Below are 19,283 nucleotides of genomic sequence, written 5' to 3' on the forward strand. Positions count from 1 at the left end.
GTCATACATTGCCTAGGGGTTCCTCACGACTCATGCCTTCTAGGATGTGGGAGTAGGGTTTGTTGGCAGAGCTGCATTAAAATCCTTGAGGTCCGATTGATTTCTCAAATTTCAGTGGACATTTCCGAGAGGTTTGTTTCTGCAAACAAGTATCGGCAACCTGAGTAGACTCCAGTGTCCTTTGCCAACCTTTGATTGTTGGAGAATAGAATACGAGTCTATTCCCCAACGCATGATCGTGTTTTACATTAATTTATATGGGATAAATTGATTCGCTTAACGAATGTTTCGCAGTACGAGTAAGATTCTGGAACAAATTATGCCCGCTAGGCGAAATTCCACTGTAATTGAGGACTTTGGTGTAGGTGCTACTCTGAGAAGAAGATAATGGCAGGAATCGTCGTGAGCCACATGGTACCATCCAGAAAACTGATAAACATTTCCTCCACCTCAATCCATTTTCCAACACCTCTGCCCCCAAAAAAATTTAAAAACTGTGAAAACTGTTTCAATGCAACTAAATGATAGTGCATGGTGTTTCAAAATGAATAGGACAGACTACAGTAACAATTTATTTCAGAAATAGACTTGTAGACTGAAAGATTAAGTCTCACAGTTTGGGTTGGCAACAATCAAAGGAAAGCTGTCGTCATTGTTCACTGCTGACGTTAGCATTAGATTAAATTTGGTCAAGTGGCACAACACTGCTAGATGGGCAAAGTAATTCGGAGAGACAGGATGTATATTGCGCAAGCAAAAAACCACAAGACGGCCATCTGCCGATAATGATGTATTGGAAGACATCCGTCCGTTCTACGAAAGAAGCCCCTGAAAATCCATGCCTCGTGCCAGCAAAGAAGTGAATGTGTCGTAATCAACAGTGTGATGCCTGTTGCACAAGCGCCTGCAATTCACGGCTTACAGAATTCAAATGTTGCAAGCGCTAAAACCAGCCGATGACCGAAAACGGAGGCGATTTTGCATTGATTTTCAAGCGCGGAAGAGATGGATGGTTTCACAAACAGATTTCTGAGGGAGCCATATTTCACTTAAGTGAGAAGATGAACAAGTATGATCTGAGAATATGGGGTGCACAAAACCCTTGAGTCTCTGTGAGACATCATCGTCATCATCCGAAATTTAATGTTTTCTGCGCCATAACTAATCGTAGCAGTCATATGTGAGTCTAATGATATGTCGTTCGTGTTGTGGTCCCGCAAGTTGCCTGATCTTACACCACTAATTTTTCTTTTGGGATGTGTGAAGGATATGGTTTACGTACGTACCTTCTTTTCCTCAGGACTTACAGCAGCTAAGGCATCGGATAGGTGGCGCGACTAACTCCGTTGATTGGGAATGGGTCTTACAGGAAATGAAGTGCCGGATAGACATCTGCCGTCTCACAAATGGAACATCTGTGAATGCCAATGGAAACTATGAGAATTAACCTTTCAGTCTACATGTTTATTTCTGAAATAAGATCATAACTGCAGTCACAGAAATACTTTGTGTCCCATTAATTTTGAACCACCCTGTAATCATTCTCCCGCGTGTGGCGGGTGAAATGCGGTAGCAGTTTAGTGCGTCTTGCATATTTACAAAGTAATACTGTGACACCGTCCAGTTCTAAGACACACATGGCGCGTGCAGAGATCACGATCTTCCACAACCCGCTCCACGACTGAAACAGCTGTCACCACTGATCGTCTTACTCGATTAATCGGTCAGTATTTCTCAGAGAATTAGAACCGTGTCACCAAAAAGGTTTATCAGTGTAAAACATCTTGTTTCAAGTGTTTGTTCGTGCACCATATGTACCCATGTGGGCCTAGGTTCCTATTTATCATTATCTTCCCACAGTCTTCTACTGTCCCAGTAAATGTAAGGAGAATTTAAATATATCCCGTACAGTTTGTGAATAGAAACTGCATGCCGTTTCATCGCGTTAACTGAGTGGAGTTAAATAAGAGTCGGTATTTATGCTTGGGAATGCCACCATTGTAGGTAAAACCATCGAAGCGACGACGCACGACAATGTGACGATGTTGTTCAGCGACATCGTCGGCTTCACGTCCATCTGCTCCAACGCCACGCCCATGATGGTCATCAGCATGCTCGAGAGCCTGTACAGCCAGTTCGATGTCTTCTGTGGCCAGCTGGATGTTTATAAGGTAAGTATACTCAGCTTTTATTTATTAGTTAGTTGGTCAGTTACTTTCATGTTCCATGGAGCATGTTGCACTATAGATCGTAATGATGTGGAAAGAATCATTTTACATTCACATCGAAAATTAACTTATACATATGGTTACATTTCTAACTTTTTCCAGAAAGGAAAAATGATATACATATTTTGTGAGTCAGTGAGTCCTACCCACCACCTGTTACACGTTCAGTAATAGAAATTCTTCTACGGAACAGAACGAATTCTCAAGGAGAAGTTTTCTGAGTTTGTTTTCAAATTTTAATTTGCTGTCTGTGAGATATTTTATATCGCTGGGTAAGTGATCAAAACAAGTCTTTGCAGCACTGCGCAGCTCTTTTTGTCTTAAAGACAATCTTCATGTGGAGTAATGATTATCATTTTTCCTACTGGTATTGTACAGTAATTGCGTACATCATTGTTCATTTTTAACTGTAGTGGATTATTTACAAGAAACTTCGTGAAGGAATAAATTTACTGTGAAGCAGTAGTCAGTGTGCGCAACTTCTTAAACAGATGACTACAAGAGGTGGTAGGTGAGCACCGCATGTTATTCTTTAATAATACATCTCTTTTTCCAACTAACTGCTTAGTACACAGTATCAATACTAGGAATAAGAACAATACACATAAAGATTTAAAATCACTTACTCTTGCCCAGAAAGGAGTCCAGTATTCAGCAACGCACATTTTCAATAAGTTACCAACAACCATTGAGAGTTTAGTTTCAGACAAGGCACAATTTAAACATAATTTTAAAAACTTTTTGGTGGCCGACTCCTTCTATTCCACCCATGACTTTCTCAACAAGTTCAGTAGATCATTTTAATGAAAATTTATTATACTTTAATTTTTAACAATAGTTGGTTGTAACAGCCAAGTAACTACCTACTGTGTGAATGATGGATGTATGGAAAGCAGTTGTAAGTCTTAAGTCTGTAAATAGTGGAAGTTTAATTTTAAATCTTGTACATAATCTGACTGTTCTTAACTGAGGATCACTGAAATGAATAATTTACTTTAATTTATGACAATACTTGGTTGTAATAATCAAGAAACTGGCAAATGTCTGAATGATGGATTTAATGAAAGCAGATGTAAGCATTAAACATGTAAATATTAGAAGTTTAAATTTAATTCATGTACCTAATTTTACTGTTTATTGACTGAGGATCATTAAAATTAATGAAACTCAAGTTTTTCTAATTACGTTTTTGTACTGTGTCTATCTGACATGTTCCACACCGAGGAGGATTCCCTATTTTATGGATCTATGTAATGAATAATTAATCTAATCTAATCTAATCCAACAGCATGTTTTTACGCAATGAATACTTTCTTTCTTAAAGATGAGTTACCTCAGAACATTGTTCAATATGACATTATCGAAGGAAATTATGCAAATCTGCCAGCTTGCTGATTTGTCTCTCCCCAAGGGCGGGAGAGCGCTGTTCTGACCACATGCCCCATATCTATATCCAGTGCCGCCTGTGGGCTGAGGATGACACGTTGGCCGGTTGGTATCATTGGAACTTCGTGGTCTTATCGGCCGGATTTTAGTTTGTAAGACTGGGTATGGCTCCAGGTGAAAATATAGCTGAACTAAGTTGTTTGATGAGGTCCAGAATGTGCTTTTCCCAGTTTAATCCTCATCAATATGTACATCTACAATTCTGAAGTTTCCACCCTATTTATTTCCTCGGCAGGTGTTACATTGATCATTGGTGTAATTCCCTTAGATGAGCTGAACTGAATATGTTATGTCTTTTTAAAATTGGGGGCGAAACTATTCGCAGAAAACCGGTCAACGATACTTTTAAACATTTTGTTTACAATTTGTTCTGTTTCTGTATGTATGCTTGGGCTAATTACAATACTAGTGTCATTTACGAAAACAACTAACTCTACTTGTTGTGTGTTAGACGGAAGATCGTTTACATATATAAGTATCAGTAATGGACCTAAGATAGAGCCTTGGGGAACCTCATACATGTTTTTCTCCCCAGTCCGAATTACGAACCCACACTATATTCACTGAATTACTGATTGCAACTTTTTGAATTCATTTGGTTAGATTTGACATTATTCATTGGTTGGCTATACCATTGGTCCTATAAAACTTCAATTTATCTACGAGAATATTATGATTCATACAGTCAAATGCCTTAAATAAGTCGCAGAAAATAGCAACCGGCGCTATTTTATTATTTAATGCTTGTAAAATCCGGTGACTGAACATGTAAAAGGCATTCCCTTTAGAGCAACACTTCTGAAATCCAGACTGGGATTTTCTGCGTGTATTATTGTTGCTAAGATATCATTATTCTTAAAGAGGGGTTTAACAACGGCATATTTCAGTCTTTCTGGACAAATGCCTTGTATTAGTGATGCATTACATATTTCAACGGCACGTCACCGCAAAAGCAGGTTACAACGTGTACCTGGTGCTCAGCTGGATCAAAAGAGTTAACCATCGCAAAGTATAACACCAAACGACAGTTTGCAGTTACGCAAATGGCATATGATTACGATCCAGCCATAACATGAACTTCTACGCATCGTAATAAAGACGATCAGTACCGGTCTGTTTTGCTTCAATAGAAGTGCGCGAAAACCAGTGTTTAGACAAATCCCAACCGCATTGGACGCTGCTCTCATCGTGATCTCGTGGTAGCAAAATGTTCAAGAAATAAATAAATCAAGAAAATTGTCTGAGAACTTATAAAAGTCCCGCTGACAGAAAGAAATAATGGCACTGAGAGATTGATAACAGACAATAAATATTCACGGTAAACAGACAAAGAAGAAACAAATCCGATTGATCAGTAATAGAAAATTAATTAAAATGAGTCGCGCGGAGTGGCGGCGCGGTTTGAGGCGTCACGTCACGGACTGCACGGCGTCTCCCGCCGGAGGTTCGAGTCCTGCCTCGGGCATGGCTGTGTGTGTTGTTTTTAGCATAAGTTAGTTTAAGTAGTGGGTAAGTCTAGGGACCGATTACCTAAGCAGTTTGGTCCCTTAGCAATTCAGACACATTTGAACATTTTTTTAAATTAAAATGACTCATGTTCTCTCTCTCTCGCTCGCTCGCTCGATTTTGTACACACATGTATTTGCACAATAAACAGGCTGATTACACAGTAATGACGTCATAACAGAAAATACTGTTTCGTTAATCTAGTTGAGTCAGTATTTTGCAAGGTGGTTTTATAGTGATTTATTAATTATGAAAACACTAAGGCGTTGCTTCAGATAACGAACTGTGCAGTGCGTCACATTGGTGTAATATGGCGGCACTAATTAACCAAAGCACAGAGAAAATTAGTCAAGACGATATTGTGGAGAGTGAAAGCGCCGCAAATCGCACGTATGTTCATAATTCCTGATAATGGATACATAGTTGTGCTAAATGATGATGTGATGCATGTTACCGTCGAATAGATATATAGATGTGATATGGGATAAAGGCCTTTTAGAGAGCAAACCTACATATGGTGTAAATGATCTGGGCCACTCTACCAAAGGGAGCAATGTTGCATGTGATGGTAGCAAATGGTGCGTTGCTCATTTGTCTAAACCTCACTTAGTATCACATTTTGTACGGCCCGTCTATTATTGTTGCACTATTTGATAAATCCTGGCAAATTACATAGGTTTGCAGGAAACGTTCACGACAGGCACGCTACAACACGATTTCTAGTGGCTAGTTCTCAACTGTCCTACAATCGCTGCTGGAGTCACGCACTCAGGTTTCGAACAATAGTCGTGTTTAACCTAGTAATACCTTACTTAGACCTTCACGCAGTCATACTATTTTGCGTATGCTAAACAACTTTAGACTATTGCCATGTTTACATTTCCTACCACCTACCAGAAAGGTCAGCACTTCAACATCATATACGGTTATCGATTTCTGCACTGTGTGATATGAGAAATATCAGGTTGAGTACAAATTTTATCAGTTTCGCTGCAGGTAGCAGCATCATCCGGCTACACTTCGTATAAAATAGCTCTGTGACTCACGTTCGGCCAGTCGAGTTGTTAGAGCCAAGTGCACTCGAGCGTACACAAAAGCACACACACACACACACACACACACACACACACACACACACACACATGCACGCACGCAGGCGCGTAGCACTCTCTCGCTGTGTTGTATATTTTATAAGTACATACGGAGGCAAGAGAGGCTAGTTACACGAAGCCAACACTGACACTCTCCACCCCCGCACATCGGTCTGTCAATCACAAAGTTGTTATTTATTCGAGCTACACACCCAAATACTGCTCAGCGTCAACAGATAGTACCGCTAGCAGCACAAACTAAATATTACATCAAATACCAAAATGACAAGCAGAAAAACAGAATACATCTCTAGAGACGAATATGAAGTCGTAGGAGGGTAGCAAAGCTTCCGTTCCAGAACAGAAAACATAGCTTCTGTTATGAAATATAAAGTAGGATGAGAGAACATCTGGAAACATCACATGCCACGGGTGACCGCTTAATGCTCTCAGGCACCACTGAATATACTGACCTGCTCACTTGCTGTCGTCTTCAAGGAGGGACCATAGAAAACTCAACATAGGGTCAGACATCAGAGCCACAACTTGTCTCCACAATGGTCCTTATCCTGGATTCCATTCGCAATGACCAACAACGTCCATACCAAATACATGAATCCTGAGAATATTAATTCACTCGACTGTGTTGGTTCAGCAGCGAGAACGCTATTGTGTGTGCACCATCTATCTACAAATTTCAACTTCATCATTGCCCAGAGTAGTAGAGGAATGCACTATCTAAGCTGCATGGCTGTAAACGTTTATTGCCCAATAAGGTTGCTACGATAATGTATTGTGAACTGCAAAATGCTGACTCGTAGAAAAAAATGAGTATACAGGGTGATTCAAAAAGAATACCACAACTTTAAAAATGTGTATTTAACGAAAGAAACATAATATAACCTTCTGTTATACATCATTACAAAGAATATTTAAAAAGGTTTTTTTTCACTCAAAAACAAGTTCAGAGATGTTCAATATGGCCCCCTCCAGACACTCGAGCAATATTAACCCGATACTCCAACTCGTTCCACACTCTCTGTAGCATATCAGGCGTAACAGTTTGGATAGCTGCTGTTATTTCTCGTTTCAAATCATCAATGGTGGCTCGGAGAGGTGGCCGAAACACCATATCCTTAACATACCCCCATAAGAAAAAATCGCAGGGGGTAAGATCAGGGCTTCTTGGAGGCCAGTGATGAAGTGCTCTGTCACGGGCTGCCTGGCGGCCGATCCATCGCCTCGGGTAGTTGACGTTCAGGTAGTTACGGACAGATAAGTGCCAATGTGGTGGCGCTCCATCCTGCTGAAATATGAATTGTTGTGCTTCTTGTTCGAGCTGAGGGAACAGCCAATTCTCTAACATCTCCAGATACTGTAGTCCAGTTACAGTAGCACCTTCGAAGTAAAAGGGACCAAAAACTTTATTGGCTGAAATGGCACAGAAAACTGTTTATACCAACGTTTAATACACCACCTATCAGGAGGTTTAACACCATACTTCGTTCGAAATCCACGCTGAACAACTGTCGTCGATTGACTTCTGCCGTACTCAATAACACAAAAAGCTTTCTGTTGAGCGGTCGCCATCTTAGCATCAACTGACGCTGACGCCTAGTCAACAGCGCCTCAAGCGAACAAATGTACAACTAAATGAAACTTTATAGCTCCCTTAATTCGCCGACAGATAGTGCTTAGCTCTGCCTTTTGTCGTTGCAGAGTTTTAAATTCCTAAAGTTGTGGTATTCTTTTTGAATCACCCTGTATAGTAAGACATGACTGCAACATAGTGATAGTGTAAAACTGTTTGGTAGTGAGTGGATAAACAGTTTTGAAAAGTTATTAGTGATGGTGATCTGCTTTAAGGCACAACAACGCACTTTTCGTAAATATGCCTTTCACAGATATCTGTTTAGGGCAAATCGTGTGTTCATTTACAAGAAAATGTCAAACAGAAAAATAATTGTAGTTCAGGCACATAAACAAACGCATACGTATAACAAAAAATGGTTCAAACGGCTCTGAGCAATATGGGGCTTAACATCTAAGGTCATCAGTCCCCTAGAACTACTTAAACCTAACTAAACTAAGGTAATCACACACATCTGTGCCTGAGGCAGGATTCGAATCTGCGACCGTAGCAGCCGCGTGGTTCCGGACTGAAGCGCCTAGAACCACTCGACCACAGCGGTCGGTGTGTAACAATCTCCGGAGGGCGTACAGTTATACTTTTTTAGCTATTGACACTCATTTTTCAATTACAGGGAAGCCGTTACAATTGCTTTGACGTTGCTGTTGTTGTGGTCACCAGTCCTGAGACTGGTTTGATGCAGCTCTCCATGCTACTCTATCCTGTGCAAGCTTCTTCATCTCCCAGTACCTACTGCAGCCTACATCCTTCTGAATCTGCTTAGTGTATTCATCTCTTGGTCTCCCTCTACGATTTTTACCCTCCACGCTGCCCTCCAATACTAAATTGGTGATCCCTCGACGTCTCAGAACATGTCCTACCAACCGATCCCTTCTTCTAGTCAAGTTGTACCACAAACTTCTCTTCTCCCCAATTCTATTCAATACCTCCTCATTAGTTATGTGATCTACCCATCTAATCGTCAGCATTCTTCTGTAGCACCACATTTCGATAGCTTCTATTCTCTTCTTGTCTAAACTATTTATCGTCAACGTTTCACTTCCATATATGGCTTCACTCCATACAAATACTTTCAGAAATGACTCCTGACATTTAAATCTATACTCGATGTTAACAAATTTTTCTTCTTCAGAAACGCTTTCCTTGCCATTGGCAGTCTACATTTTATATCCTCTTTACTTCGACCATCATGAGTTATTTTGCTCCCCAAATAGCAAAACTCCTTTACTACTTTATCTTATTCCCTAATCTAATTCCCTCAGCATCGCCCGACTTAATTCGACTACATTCCATTATCCTCGTTTTGCTTTTGTTGATGTTCATCTTATACCTTCCTTTCAAGACACTGTCCATTCCGTTCAGCTGCTCTTACAAGTCCTCTGCTGTCCGTGACAGAATTACAATGTCATCGGCGAACCTCAAAGTTAGTGTACGCAATATCTAGTCACAATAATGTGACAACATGCCAAAGCCTGGATAGAAACCTTTTTCTGCACGGACCGCAGCGAAACGTGCAGAAATAGAGTCAATGAGGTTCTGGAAGGTACTGACAGGGATGTGGAGCCGTGCCGACTCCAGTGCTGTGGCCAGCTCCCTTATGATTCCCTGTTGGAGACCCATGCCGCGAACAGCCCGATCGAGTTGGTCTCACAGATTCTCGACTGGGTTCAAATCCAGAGAATCTGGTGGCCAGGGGAGTACGGGAAATCCATCCCCGTGTTCTTCGAACAACTCACGTTCACTGTGAGTTCTGTGACACGTCGCATTGGTTCAAATGGCTCTGAGCACTATGGGACTTAACATCTGAGGTCATCAGTCCCCTAGAACTTAGAACTACTTAAACCTAACTAACCTAAGGACATCACACACATCCATGCCCGAGGCTGGATTCCAACCTGCGACCGTAGCGGTCGCGCGGTTCCAGACTGTAGCGCCTAGAACCGCTCGGCCACACTGGCCGGCACACGTTGCATTGTCCAACTGGTAGATGTCATCGTGCCGAGGATAACTGAAATGCATGTAGGGGTAAACATGGTCCCTAAGGACAGATGCATACTTGCGATGATCCATTGTGCCTTTCAGAAAGGCGATATCACACAGGTAATGCCACGGAATCATTCCGCAGACCATATCACTCCCTCCTGGTTGCACGGTGTTCGGTTCAGGGCGTTTCACGCCATACACGTCAACGGCTATCTGTATGACAGAGCATAAAACGTGATTCGTCTGAAAAGGTTACCTGTCGCCACTCAGTTGACGTTCAGTTGCTGTACGGCGTGCAAATTCGAAACTTCGTCGTCGATCGATGGGTGCATGAACCAACCGCCTGCTGTGGAGGCTCATACGCAGCAGCGTTCGCTGAACTATCGTTGACGAGACACTGTTGCTAGCCCCGTAGTTCGTCTGGCTGCTCAGCTGCTCAACAGTTGCTCGTCTGTTCGCACGTACTCATCTCTGCAGCCGATGTGATCCGCCACCCATGATGCACCACAGTTGCTTTGGAGGCCGTTTGGGTAGTGCCAATTTGTGATGCACGGTATAATTTAACCATGGCTACGCGTGAACAGTTTGCATACATAGCCGCTTCAGAAATTCATCCCCCTTTGGCCCAAAAACGAATGATCATGCCGTTTTGTATCTCAGATAAATCATTCCGTTTCCGCAACACAACGGCTGGATTGTTTTTCGCGTCACCCCGACACGCTTTATACGCTCTCCACTGGTAGTGTTGCCACTTTCCGTCGTTGAGCATTTATTGCACTTTGACGTCAACCGTAGGTGGTATTCACAGAAATGTGACTGGACCGTGTATAGAGAATTATCATCATTTACGACGCTTTTTGTGCAGAAATATCAAGCTTCAGGGACCAAAAATCCCTTTATAACGCAACACTTAGGTTTTCAGAGTTTTATAGGCTTCAGTTTGTCACTTAACAATAAATCATCGAGATCATTATCAACTTTAAGAAAATAACGAATCAGACGGAAATTAATGTACAAGTAGAGAGTAATGATGACCTTCAGTCAGTCTCTGGATGTTTGCCGTCTGTACAATGAATAAATGACCTCTACATTTACATTCACACTTTACGAAAGTCAATATTATGACCTAGCACTGAAGGAATCAAATGCGTTCTCACAAATTGCTATTTCTAAACAGATCCCCATGGTTCTTAGACGTAGTGCAGTTATACAGCGTGGTCCATTGATCATGACCGGGCCAAATATCTCACGAAATAAGCATCAAACGAAAAAACTAGAAAGAACGAAACTCGTCTAGCTTGAAGGGGGAAACCAGATGGCGCTTTGGTTGACCCGCTACATGGCGCTGCCATAGGTCAAACGGATATCAACTGCGTTTTCTAAAATAGGAACCCCCATTTTTATTACATATTCTTATATTACGTAAAGAAATATGAATGTTTTAGTTGGACCACTTTTTTCGCTTTGTGATAGATGACACTCTAATAGTCACAAACGTATAAGTAGGTGCCATCACGTAACTTCCCGCCAGTGCGGACGGTATTTGCTTCGTGATACATTACCCGTGTTAAAATGGACCGATTACCAATTGCGGAAAAGGTCGATATCGTGTTGATGTATGGCTATTGTGATCAAAATGCCCAACGGGCGTGTGTTATGTATGCTGCTCGGTATCCTGGACGACCTCATCCAAGTGTCCGGACCGTTCGCCGCATAGTTACGTTATTTAAGGAAACAGGAAGTGTTCAGCCACATGTGAAACGTCAACCATGACCTACAGCAAATTATGATGCCCAAGTAGGTGTTTTAGCTGCTGTCGCGGATAATCCGCACATCAGTAGCAGACAAATAGCGCGAGAATCGGGAATCTCAAAAACGTCGGTGTTGAGACTGCTACATCAACATCGATTGCACCCGCAACGTATTTCTATGCACCAGGAATTGCATGGCGACGACTTTAAACGTCGTGTACAGTTCTTCCACTGGGCACAAGAGAAATTACGGGACGACAGCAGATTTTTTGCACGCGTTCTATTTAGCGACGAAGCGTCATTCACCAACAGCGGTAACGTAAACCGGCATAATATGCACAACTGCGCAACGGAAAATCCACGATTCCTGCGACAAGTGGAACATCAGCGACCTTGACGGGTTAGTGAATGGTGCGACATTATGGGAGGAAAGATAATTGCCCCCTATTTTATCGATGGCAATCTAAATGGTGCAATGTATGCTGATTTCCTGCGTAATGTTCTACCGATGTTACTACAAGTTGTTTCACTGCATGACAGAATGGCGATGTACTTCCAACATGATGGATGTCCGGCACATAGCTCACGCGCGGTTGAAGCGGTATTGAATAGCATATTTCATGACGGGTGGATTGGTCGTCGAAGCACCATACCGTGGCCCGCACGTTCACCGGATCTGACGTCCACGAATTTCTTTTTGTGGGGAAAGTTGAAGGATATTTGCTATCGTGGTCCACCGACAACGCCTGACAACATGCGTCAGCGTATTGTCAATGCCTATGCGAACATTACAGAAGGCTAACTACTCGCTGTTGAAAGGAATGTCGTTACACGTATTGCCAAATGCGTTGAGGTTGACGGACATCATTTTGAGCGTTTATTGCATTAATGTAGTATTTACAGGTAAACACGCTGTAAGAGAATTCGTTCTCAGAAATGATAAGTTCACAAAGGTACATGTATCGCATTGGAACAACAGAAATAAAATGTTCAAACGTACCTACGATCTGTATTTTAATTTAAAAAACCTACCTGTTACCAACAGTTCGTCTAAAATTGTGAGCCATATGTTTGTGACTATTACAGCGCCATCTATCACAAAGTGAAAAAAGTGTCTAACTAAAACATTCATGTTTCTTCACGTACTGCACGAATATGTAATGAAAAATGGGGGTTCCTACTTTTAAAAAAACGCAGTTGATATCCGTTTGACCTATGTCAGCGCCATGTAGCGGGACAACTATAGCGCTATCTGGTTTCCCCCTTCAAGCTATACAAGTTTCGTTCTTTGTAGCTTTTTCGTTTGACTCTTATTTCGTGAGATATTTGGCCCTGTCACGATCAATGGACTACCCTGTATATCACATACTTATTTAATCTTCACTGAGTTATGGGAAGATGCAACCTTTGTAATGAGCATTCCGATATTATGTTGATTAATTGGGTTTCTGCCGGTTATTCACGTCTTTCCTGCACGGTATTTCAACTACGTGACTCGCAGTCTTCTTCAGGTGCCGTCCGCTGAGTATCGGACTGAACCTGAAGAAGACTGCGAGTCAAGTAGCTGAAATATCGCGCAGGAATGACGCGAATAACCGGCAGAAACTCGATTAATCAATATGACAACGCCACGCCGGGAAAGCCTGAAGAATTGTATTCCGATATTACGTTGTACCCTCTTGACTTCTATAAGACAGTAGAATACCAGGATTTTATGTAAGCATTTAGCAAACAGAATGGTATCATCTACGAATAGATTAAGTATTCTTGACCATAATATTGTAAATAAGAATATTTTATTGTAGTTACTGTTTTGCCAACTTACATTCGCCATAGATGAGTAGCATTTCTCCCTTCTCTTCGTTGGTGTGCATTGTACTTATACAAACCTTCAACTGAAGACGGGTGACTGAATGACCGGTGTGCATTTCCCTTAAGCTTCCATTTGTTTACTGTCGGCTTCAGCAAGTGGACGAGTTACATTGCCCTAAGTTGTTGCAGTGTGTACTGGTAAAGGAGAGTCAGAGTTAGCTTTGTGTAACGTTTTTAATAACGACATGTTTACGGGAATGGTACGCTGTGATACGTTTTTGAACTGGTCTTGAGAAGAGGAAGTGGATTACCGAATAAAAAATACAGGGTGCTATTTATAAAAGACGCACTGCTTTTCATATCTCAGTAGGGAACAAAGTTAAGAGAAACGCAATGATGCTGTTTAATGTCCCCCTGGTTAGCTAAACAACATTTCATCACAACCACAGTGACTGGAGACATGGGTCGTGTCTGTGTGTGTGTGTGTGTGTGTGTGTGTGTGTGTGTGTGTGTGAGTATGTGTGTGTATGTGGGTGGGAGGGAGAGACAGAGAAAGGGAGAGAGAGTTCCGTTCTTGGTTGTGCATTTTCTACATCCAAGGTAGGACTTTCTCGTCGGAAAGCTTAAATGTTTAGAACTCTTTTCATTCTTCCTGTCTGTGACTCTACTCCCCCTCTCTGCAGTGAGAAGCAATCTATCCTTTTCATAATATTGTTGTATATACACAGGCAGATTCTGCGATGATATTACAAACTTTCACGGATAATAGAGAAGTATAAATGTGTCAATTTGAGATAAGGGACACTGCTCTAAAGCCGGCCGCTGTGACCGAGCGGTTCTAGGCGCTTCAGTCCGGAACCGCGCTGCTGCTACGGTCGCAGGTTCGAATCCTACCTCGGGCATGGATGTGTGTGATGTCCTTAGGTTAGTTAAAGTAGTTCTAAGTCCAGGGGACTGATGACCTCAGATGTTAAGTCCCATAGTGCTTAGAGCCACTGCTCCGAAACCACCGAGTCGAAATATAGAAGCGAAACCGTTCTGCTACTTCTGACACTGGAATATTTGCACCAGTGCTGTTGTTGCTAAGCCTGTAGCGAGACACCTGTCAGGGGTGGTAGTATGGGACACAACATGAAAAAATGCCCAATAAACATAAGATCTACAATGGATTCCTTAAGAGCTATGTGCTATTGTTGATGCTGGATACTGTGAAACACATCTCATCTGCTGAAAGCTCTTTAGTTTGCATACTCGTATTTTTCGAGGAAGTAGTATGGACAAAAGCAAGAAAAATATCTCCAGTAAATATCGGCTTAAAATTACATACCTCAAGCTATGGGCACTTGTTCTGCAGAAGAGATGTTTTTCACTGTACTGAAGCTGAACAACTGCCCATACTACTTAAGGTATACATTTTACAGCCCATATTTAGTGGACAGTTTGCACTTGTTTTGATCCACACTATCATCTATGACAGTTAGCTGCCATAGAAACTTAGCAACAACAGTATCGGTATATGTATTCCACTGCCAGAGGTATCATAACGATTTTCACTTGCAATTTTCGAATCAGTCGTTTCCGGACCAGAGTATCTTTCCTCAAATTGATATAGTTACGCTTCTCCGAATTTCTTAAAGTTTGCAACATTATCACAGAGTCAACATGTGTGTGTGTGTGTGTGTGTGTGTGTGTGTGTGTGTGTGTGTGTGTGAGTGTGTGTGTGTGTGTGTGTGTGTGTGAGTGTGCGTGTGTGTGTGTGTGTGTGTGTGTGTGTGTGGAGTGTGTGAAGAGAGAGAGAGAGAGGGGGGGGGGGGGGAGAGAGAGTGATAGGGAGAGAGAGAGCGAATGTGTCAGTGAGTGAATGAGAAAGAAAGAATGAGAGTGAGAGCGCATGAATGACTGCGTTTAAGAAGGAAAGAGGCAATTTGTGTGAAAGGAACAGAGAGCGACTGTACTCTTTGTAGGGTATTACTGTGGTTTATTCATGTGTGGCCGCTGTTTTAAGAGACAGTCGTGTTTGAGCACAGCAGGCTAATTTGTTATACTCTCTATCCAGTGATACAGTATGTGTGCCATTAAAATTGCTACACCACGAAGATGACGTGCTACAGACGCGAAATTTAACCGACAGGAAGAAGATGCTGTGATATGCAAATGATTAGCTTTTCAGAGCATTCACACAAGGTCGGCGCCGGTGGCGACACCTACAACGTGCTGACATGAGGAAGGTTCCCAGCCGATTTCTCATACACAAAGTTGACCGGTGTTGCCTGGTGAAACGTTGTTGTGATACCTCGTGTAAGAAGGAAAAATGCGTACCATCACGTTTCCGACTTTTATAAAAGTCGGATTGTAGCCTGTCGCAATTGCGTTTTATCGTATCGCGACATTGCTGCTCGCGTTGGTCGAGATCCAATGACTGTTAGCAGAATATGGAATCGGTGGGTTCAGGAGGGCAATACGAAACCCCGTGCTGGATCCCAACGGCCTCGTATCACTAGCAGTCGAGATGACAGGCATCTTATCCGCATGGCTGTAACGGATCGTGCAACCACGTCTCGATCCCTGAGTCAATAGATGGGGACGTTTGCAAGACAACAACCATTTGCACGAACAGTTCGACGACGTTTGCAGCAGCATGGACTATCAGCTCGGAGACCATGGCTGCGGTTACCCTTGACGCTGCATCACAGACAGGAGCGCCTGCGATGGTGTACTCAACGACGAACCTGGATGCACGAATGGCAAAACGTCATTTTTTCGGATGAATCCAGGTTCTGTTTTCGCGGTGAACGCACATTGGAAGCGTGTATTCGTCATCGCCATGCTGGCGTATCACCCGGCGTGATGGTATGGGGTGTGATTGGTTACACGTCTCGGTCGCTTCTTGTTCGCATTGAAGGCACTTTGAACAATGGACGTTACATTTCAGATGTGTTCCGACCCGTGGCTCTACCCTTCATTAGATCCCTGCGACACCATACATTTCAGCAGGATAATGCACGACCGCATGTTGCAGGTCCTGTACGGGCCTTTCTGGATACAGAAAATGTTCGACTGCTGCCCTGACCAGCACATTCTCCAGTTCTCTCACCAACTGAAAACGTCTGGTCACTGGTGGCCGAGCAAATGGCTCGTCACAATACGCCAGTCACTACTCTTGATGAAGTGTGGTATCGTGTTGAAGCTGCATGGGCAGCTGTACCTGTACACGCCATCCAAGCTCTGTTTGACTCAATGCCCAGGCATATCAAGGCCGTTATTACGGCCAGAGGTTGTTGTTCTGGGTACTGATTTCTCAGGATCTATGCACCCAAATTGCGTGAAAATGTAATTACATGTCAGTTCTAGTATAATATATTTGTCCAAAGAATACGCGTTTATCATCTGCATTTCTTCTTGGTGTAGCAATTGTAATGGCTAGTAGTGTAGAATCTGGCACCTCCATATTTTCCAGTGTCTCTTTGTTTTAACTTGGGTGTAAATGAATGACTAGAATGTCCGTACGGATTGATGGGAGCCAGTGTTCACAGTTTTCGCACTCGGAGAAGACGCGCTGTGCGCTAGAACGAGCACGCCGCAGGACCAGAGTAACGCCTGTGTTACGACAGCAGGCAGCCGTGACCTCACAGCCGTGCAATAGTGAAAGCTCGCTCCGTGCAAAGAGCAAAGGCTCGCCGCGGCTGGGGCGCTGTCTGAGGAGAGAGCGGCCAGGTTCTGCAGAGCTGGTCTTACCTATGCTCTCTGCACGCCTGCCGTGCTTTAGCCCCGGTAAGGGCTCACTGCTTTCATTTCCATTCTTCAACAGCTGGTGCCTCTGACAGCGAACAGGTAACGGCTAGGCCCGCGCCTGTCGTTCTAGGAGACTTGCAGTTGAGTCTGGCACGGAATTAACGTCTGCTACAGTCGTGACGGTCTCATTCTGGAGAAGAATTCCACTCGTTTCACCAATCGCTGGTGCTTTCCTGTATGTATGCAGCGCAGAAGTCAAAAGTGCAAAACAAGTGCATTTTTTGTCTTGAGGCTACAAAATATCTTAAAAACTATGCATCTGATTAAAAAAACGGAAAAATACATAGTGAGTATTTTAAAACGTGCTATCCGGCGATACCAACGGAGAGCCCCCCAGTCCCACCCCTCAGGAGGTTGGAGTGGGGGCAACATTGAAATCTTTAAAAGTAACATTCTATTTTTATTGTAGAATCTGATTGTACGGAAAAACATACGTAACATTCATATGAAACATCTTTGTCATGGCGCGATAGATGGCGCTGTAATCGACAAATAACGAAATTGTGTTCCAAACCGATATTATCTCGATAAAAATGCATTGGATAAATAAATAAAACCAGACGTGTTCATTAAGTGTGACGAAAGCTTGTCTGCTGGCTGCTGTGGTCGAGCGGTTCTAGGCGCTTCAGTCTGGAACCACGCGGCTGCTACGGTCGCAGGTTCGAATCCTGCCTCGGGCATGGATGTATGTGATGTCCATAGGTTAGTTATGTTTAAGTAGTTTTCAAATTCTGAGTGTGGCAGGGGTAAAATACAGGGAGCGAAAGGCTCTGGTACTGCGAACGGCTGAAAGCAAGGGGAAACTACGGCCGTAATTTTTCCCGAGAGCATGCAGCTTTAGAGAGAGTTGTAGGCTATCCTCGATGCTATTCAATCTGTATATTGAACAAGCAGTAAAGGAAACAAAAGAAAAATTCGGAGTAGGAATTAAAATCCATGCAGAAGGAATAAAAGCTTTGAGGTTCACCGACGACATTGTAATTCTGTCAGAGACAGCAAAGGACTTGGAAGAGCAGTTGAACGGAATGGACAGTGTCTTGAAAGGAGGGTATAAGATGACCATCAACAAAAGAAAAACGAGGATAATGGAATGTAGTCGAATTAAATCAGGTGATGCTGCCGGAATTAGATTAGGAAATGAGACACTTAAAGTAGTAAAGGAGTTTTGCTATTTGGGGAGCAAAATAACTGTTGATGGTCGAAGTAGAGAGGATATAAAATGTAGACTGGCAATGGCACGGAAAGCGTTTCTGAAGAAGAGAAATTTGTTAACATCGAGTATAGAGTCAGGAAGTCGCCTCTGAAAGTATTAGTATGGAGTGTACCCATGTATGGAAGTAAAACATGGAAGATAAATAGTTTGAACAAGAAGAGAATAGAAGCTTTCGAAATGTGGTGCTACAGAAGAATGCTGAAGATTAGATGGGTAGATCACATAACTAATGAGGAGGTATTGAATAGAATTGGGGAGAAGAGGAATTTGTGGCACAACTTGACTAGAAGAAGGGATCGGTTGGTAGGACATGTTCTGAGGCATCAAAGGATCACCAATTTAGTATTGGAGGGCAGCGTGGAGGGTAAAACTCGTAGAGGGAGACCAAGATATGAATACACTAAACAGACTCAGAAGGATTTAGGTTGTAGTAGGTACTGGGAGATGAAGAAGCTTGCACAGGATAGAGTAGCATGGAGAGCTGCATCAAACCAGTCTCTGGACTGAAGACCACAACAACAACAACAACAGTTTGTAAGTCTAGGGGAATGATGACCTCAGATGTTAAGCCACATAGTGCTTAGAGCCATTTGAACCAAAGCTTGTCTGAGGTGTGTCCTCTCACCTCTCACCGGCAGGGTGCTCGTTTGAGCCGTATCCTCTCACCGCTCACGAACTGGGTGCTTAATTGTAAGAATTATTTTACAGTAAGTGCTCATAAATGTCGGCGTGCGGTTCAATGTAATTACTTATGCAGACAGAGAATGATTTGACACTATTGAGAAGTGCTTCCCAGATAATCTTTTGACG

General features: G+C 42.7%; 1 protein-coding gene across 1 annotated transcript in view; it reads left to right on the forward strand.

Moving 5' to 3' along the window:
• Positions 1–19,283, forward strand: part of LOC124709041 (head-specific guanylate cyclase-like) — a 162,632-nt gene that overhangs the window by 46,624 nt on the left and 96,725 nt on the right. Inside the window, exon 5 of the mRNA XM_047240686.1 lies at positions 2,005–2,171. Coding sequence (XP_047096642.1) covers positions 2,005–2,171 — 167 coding nt within the window. The remainder of the gene's footprint in view (positions 1–2,004; positions 2,172–19,283) is intronic.

The sequence above is a fragment of the Schistocerca piceifrons genome, chromosome 7 (genome assembly GCF_021461385.2).
Source record: "Schistocerca piceifrons isolate TAMUIC-IGC-003096 chromosome 7, iqSchPice1.1, whole genome shotgun sequence".
Taxonomy (NCBI): Eukaryota; Metazoa; Arthropoda; class Insecta; order Orthoptera; family Acrididae; genus Schistocerca; species Schistocerca piceifrons.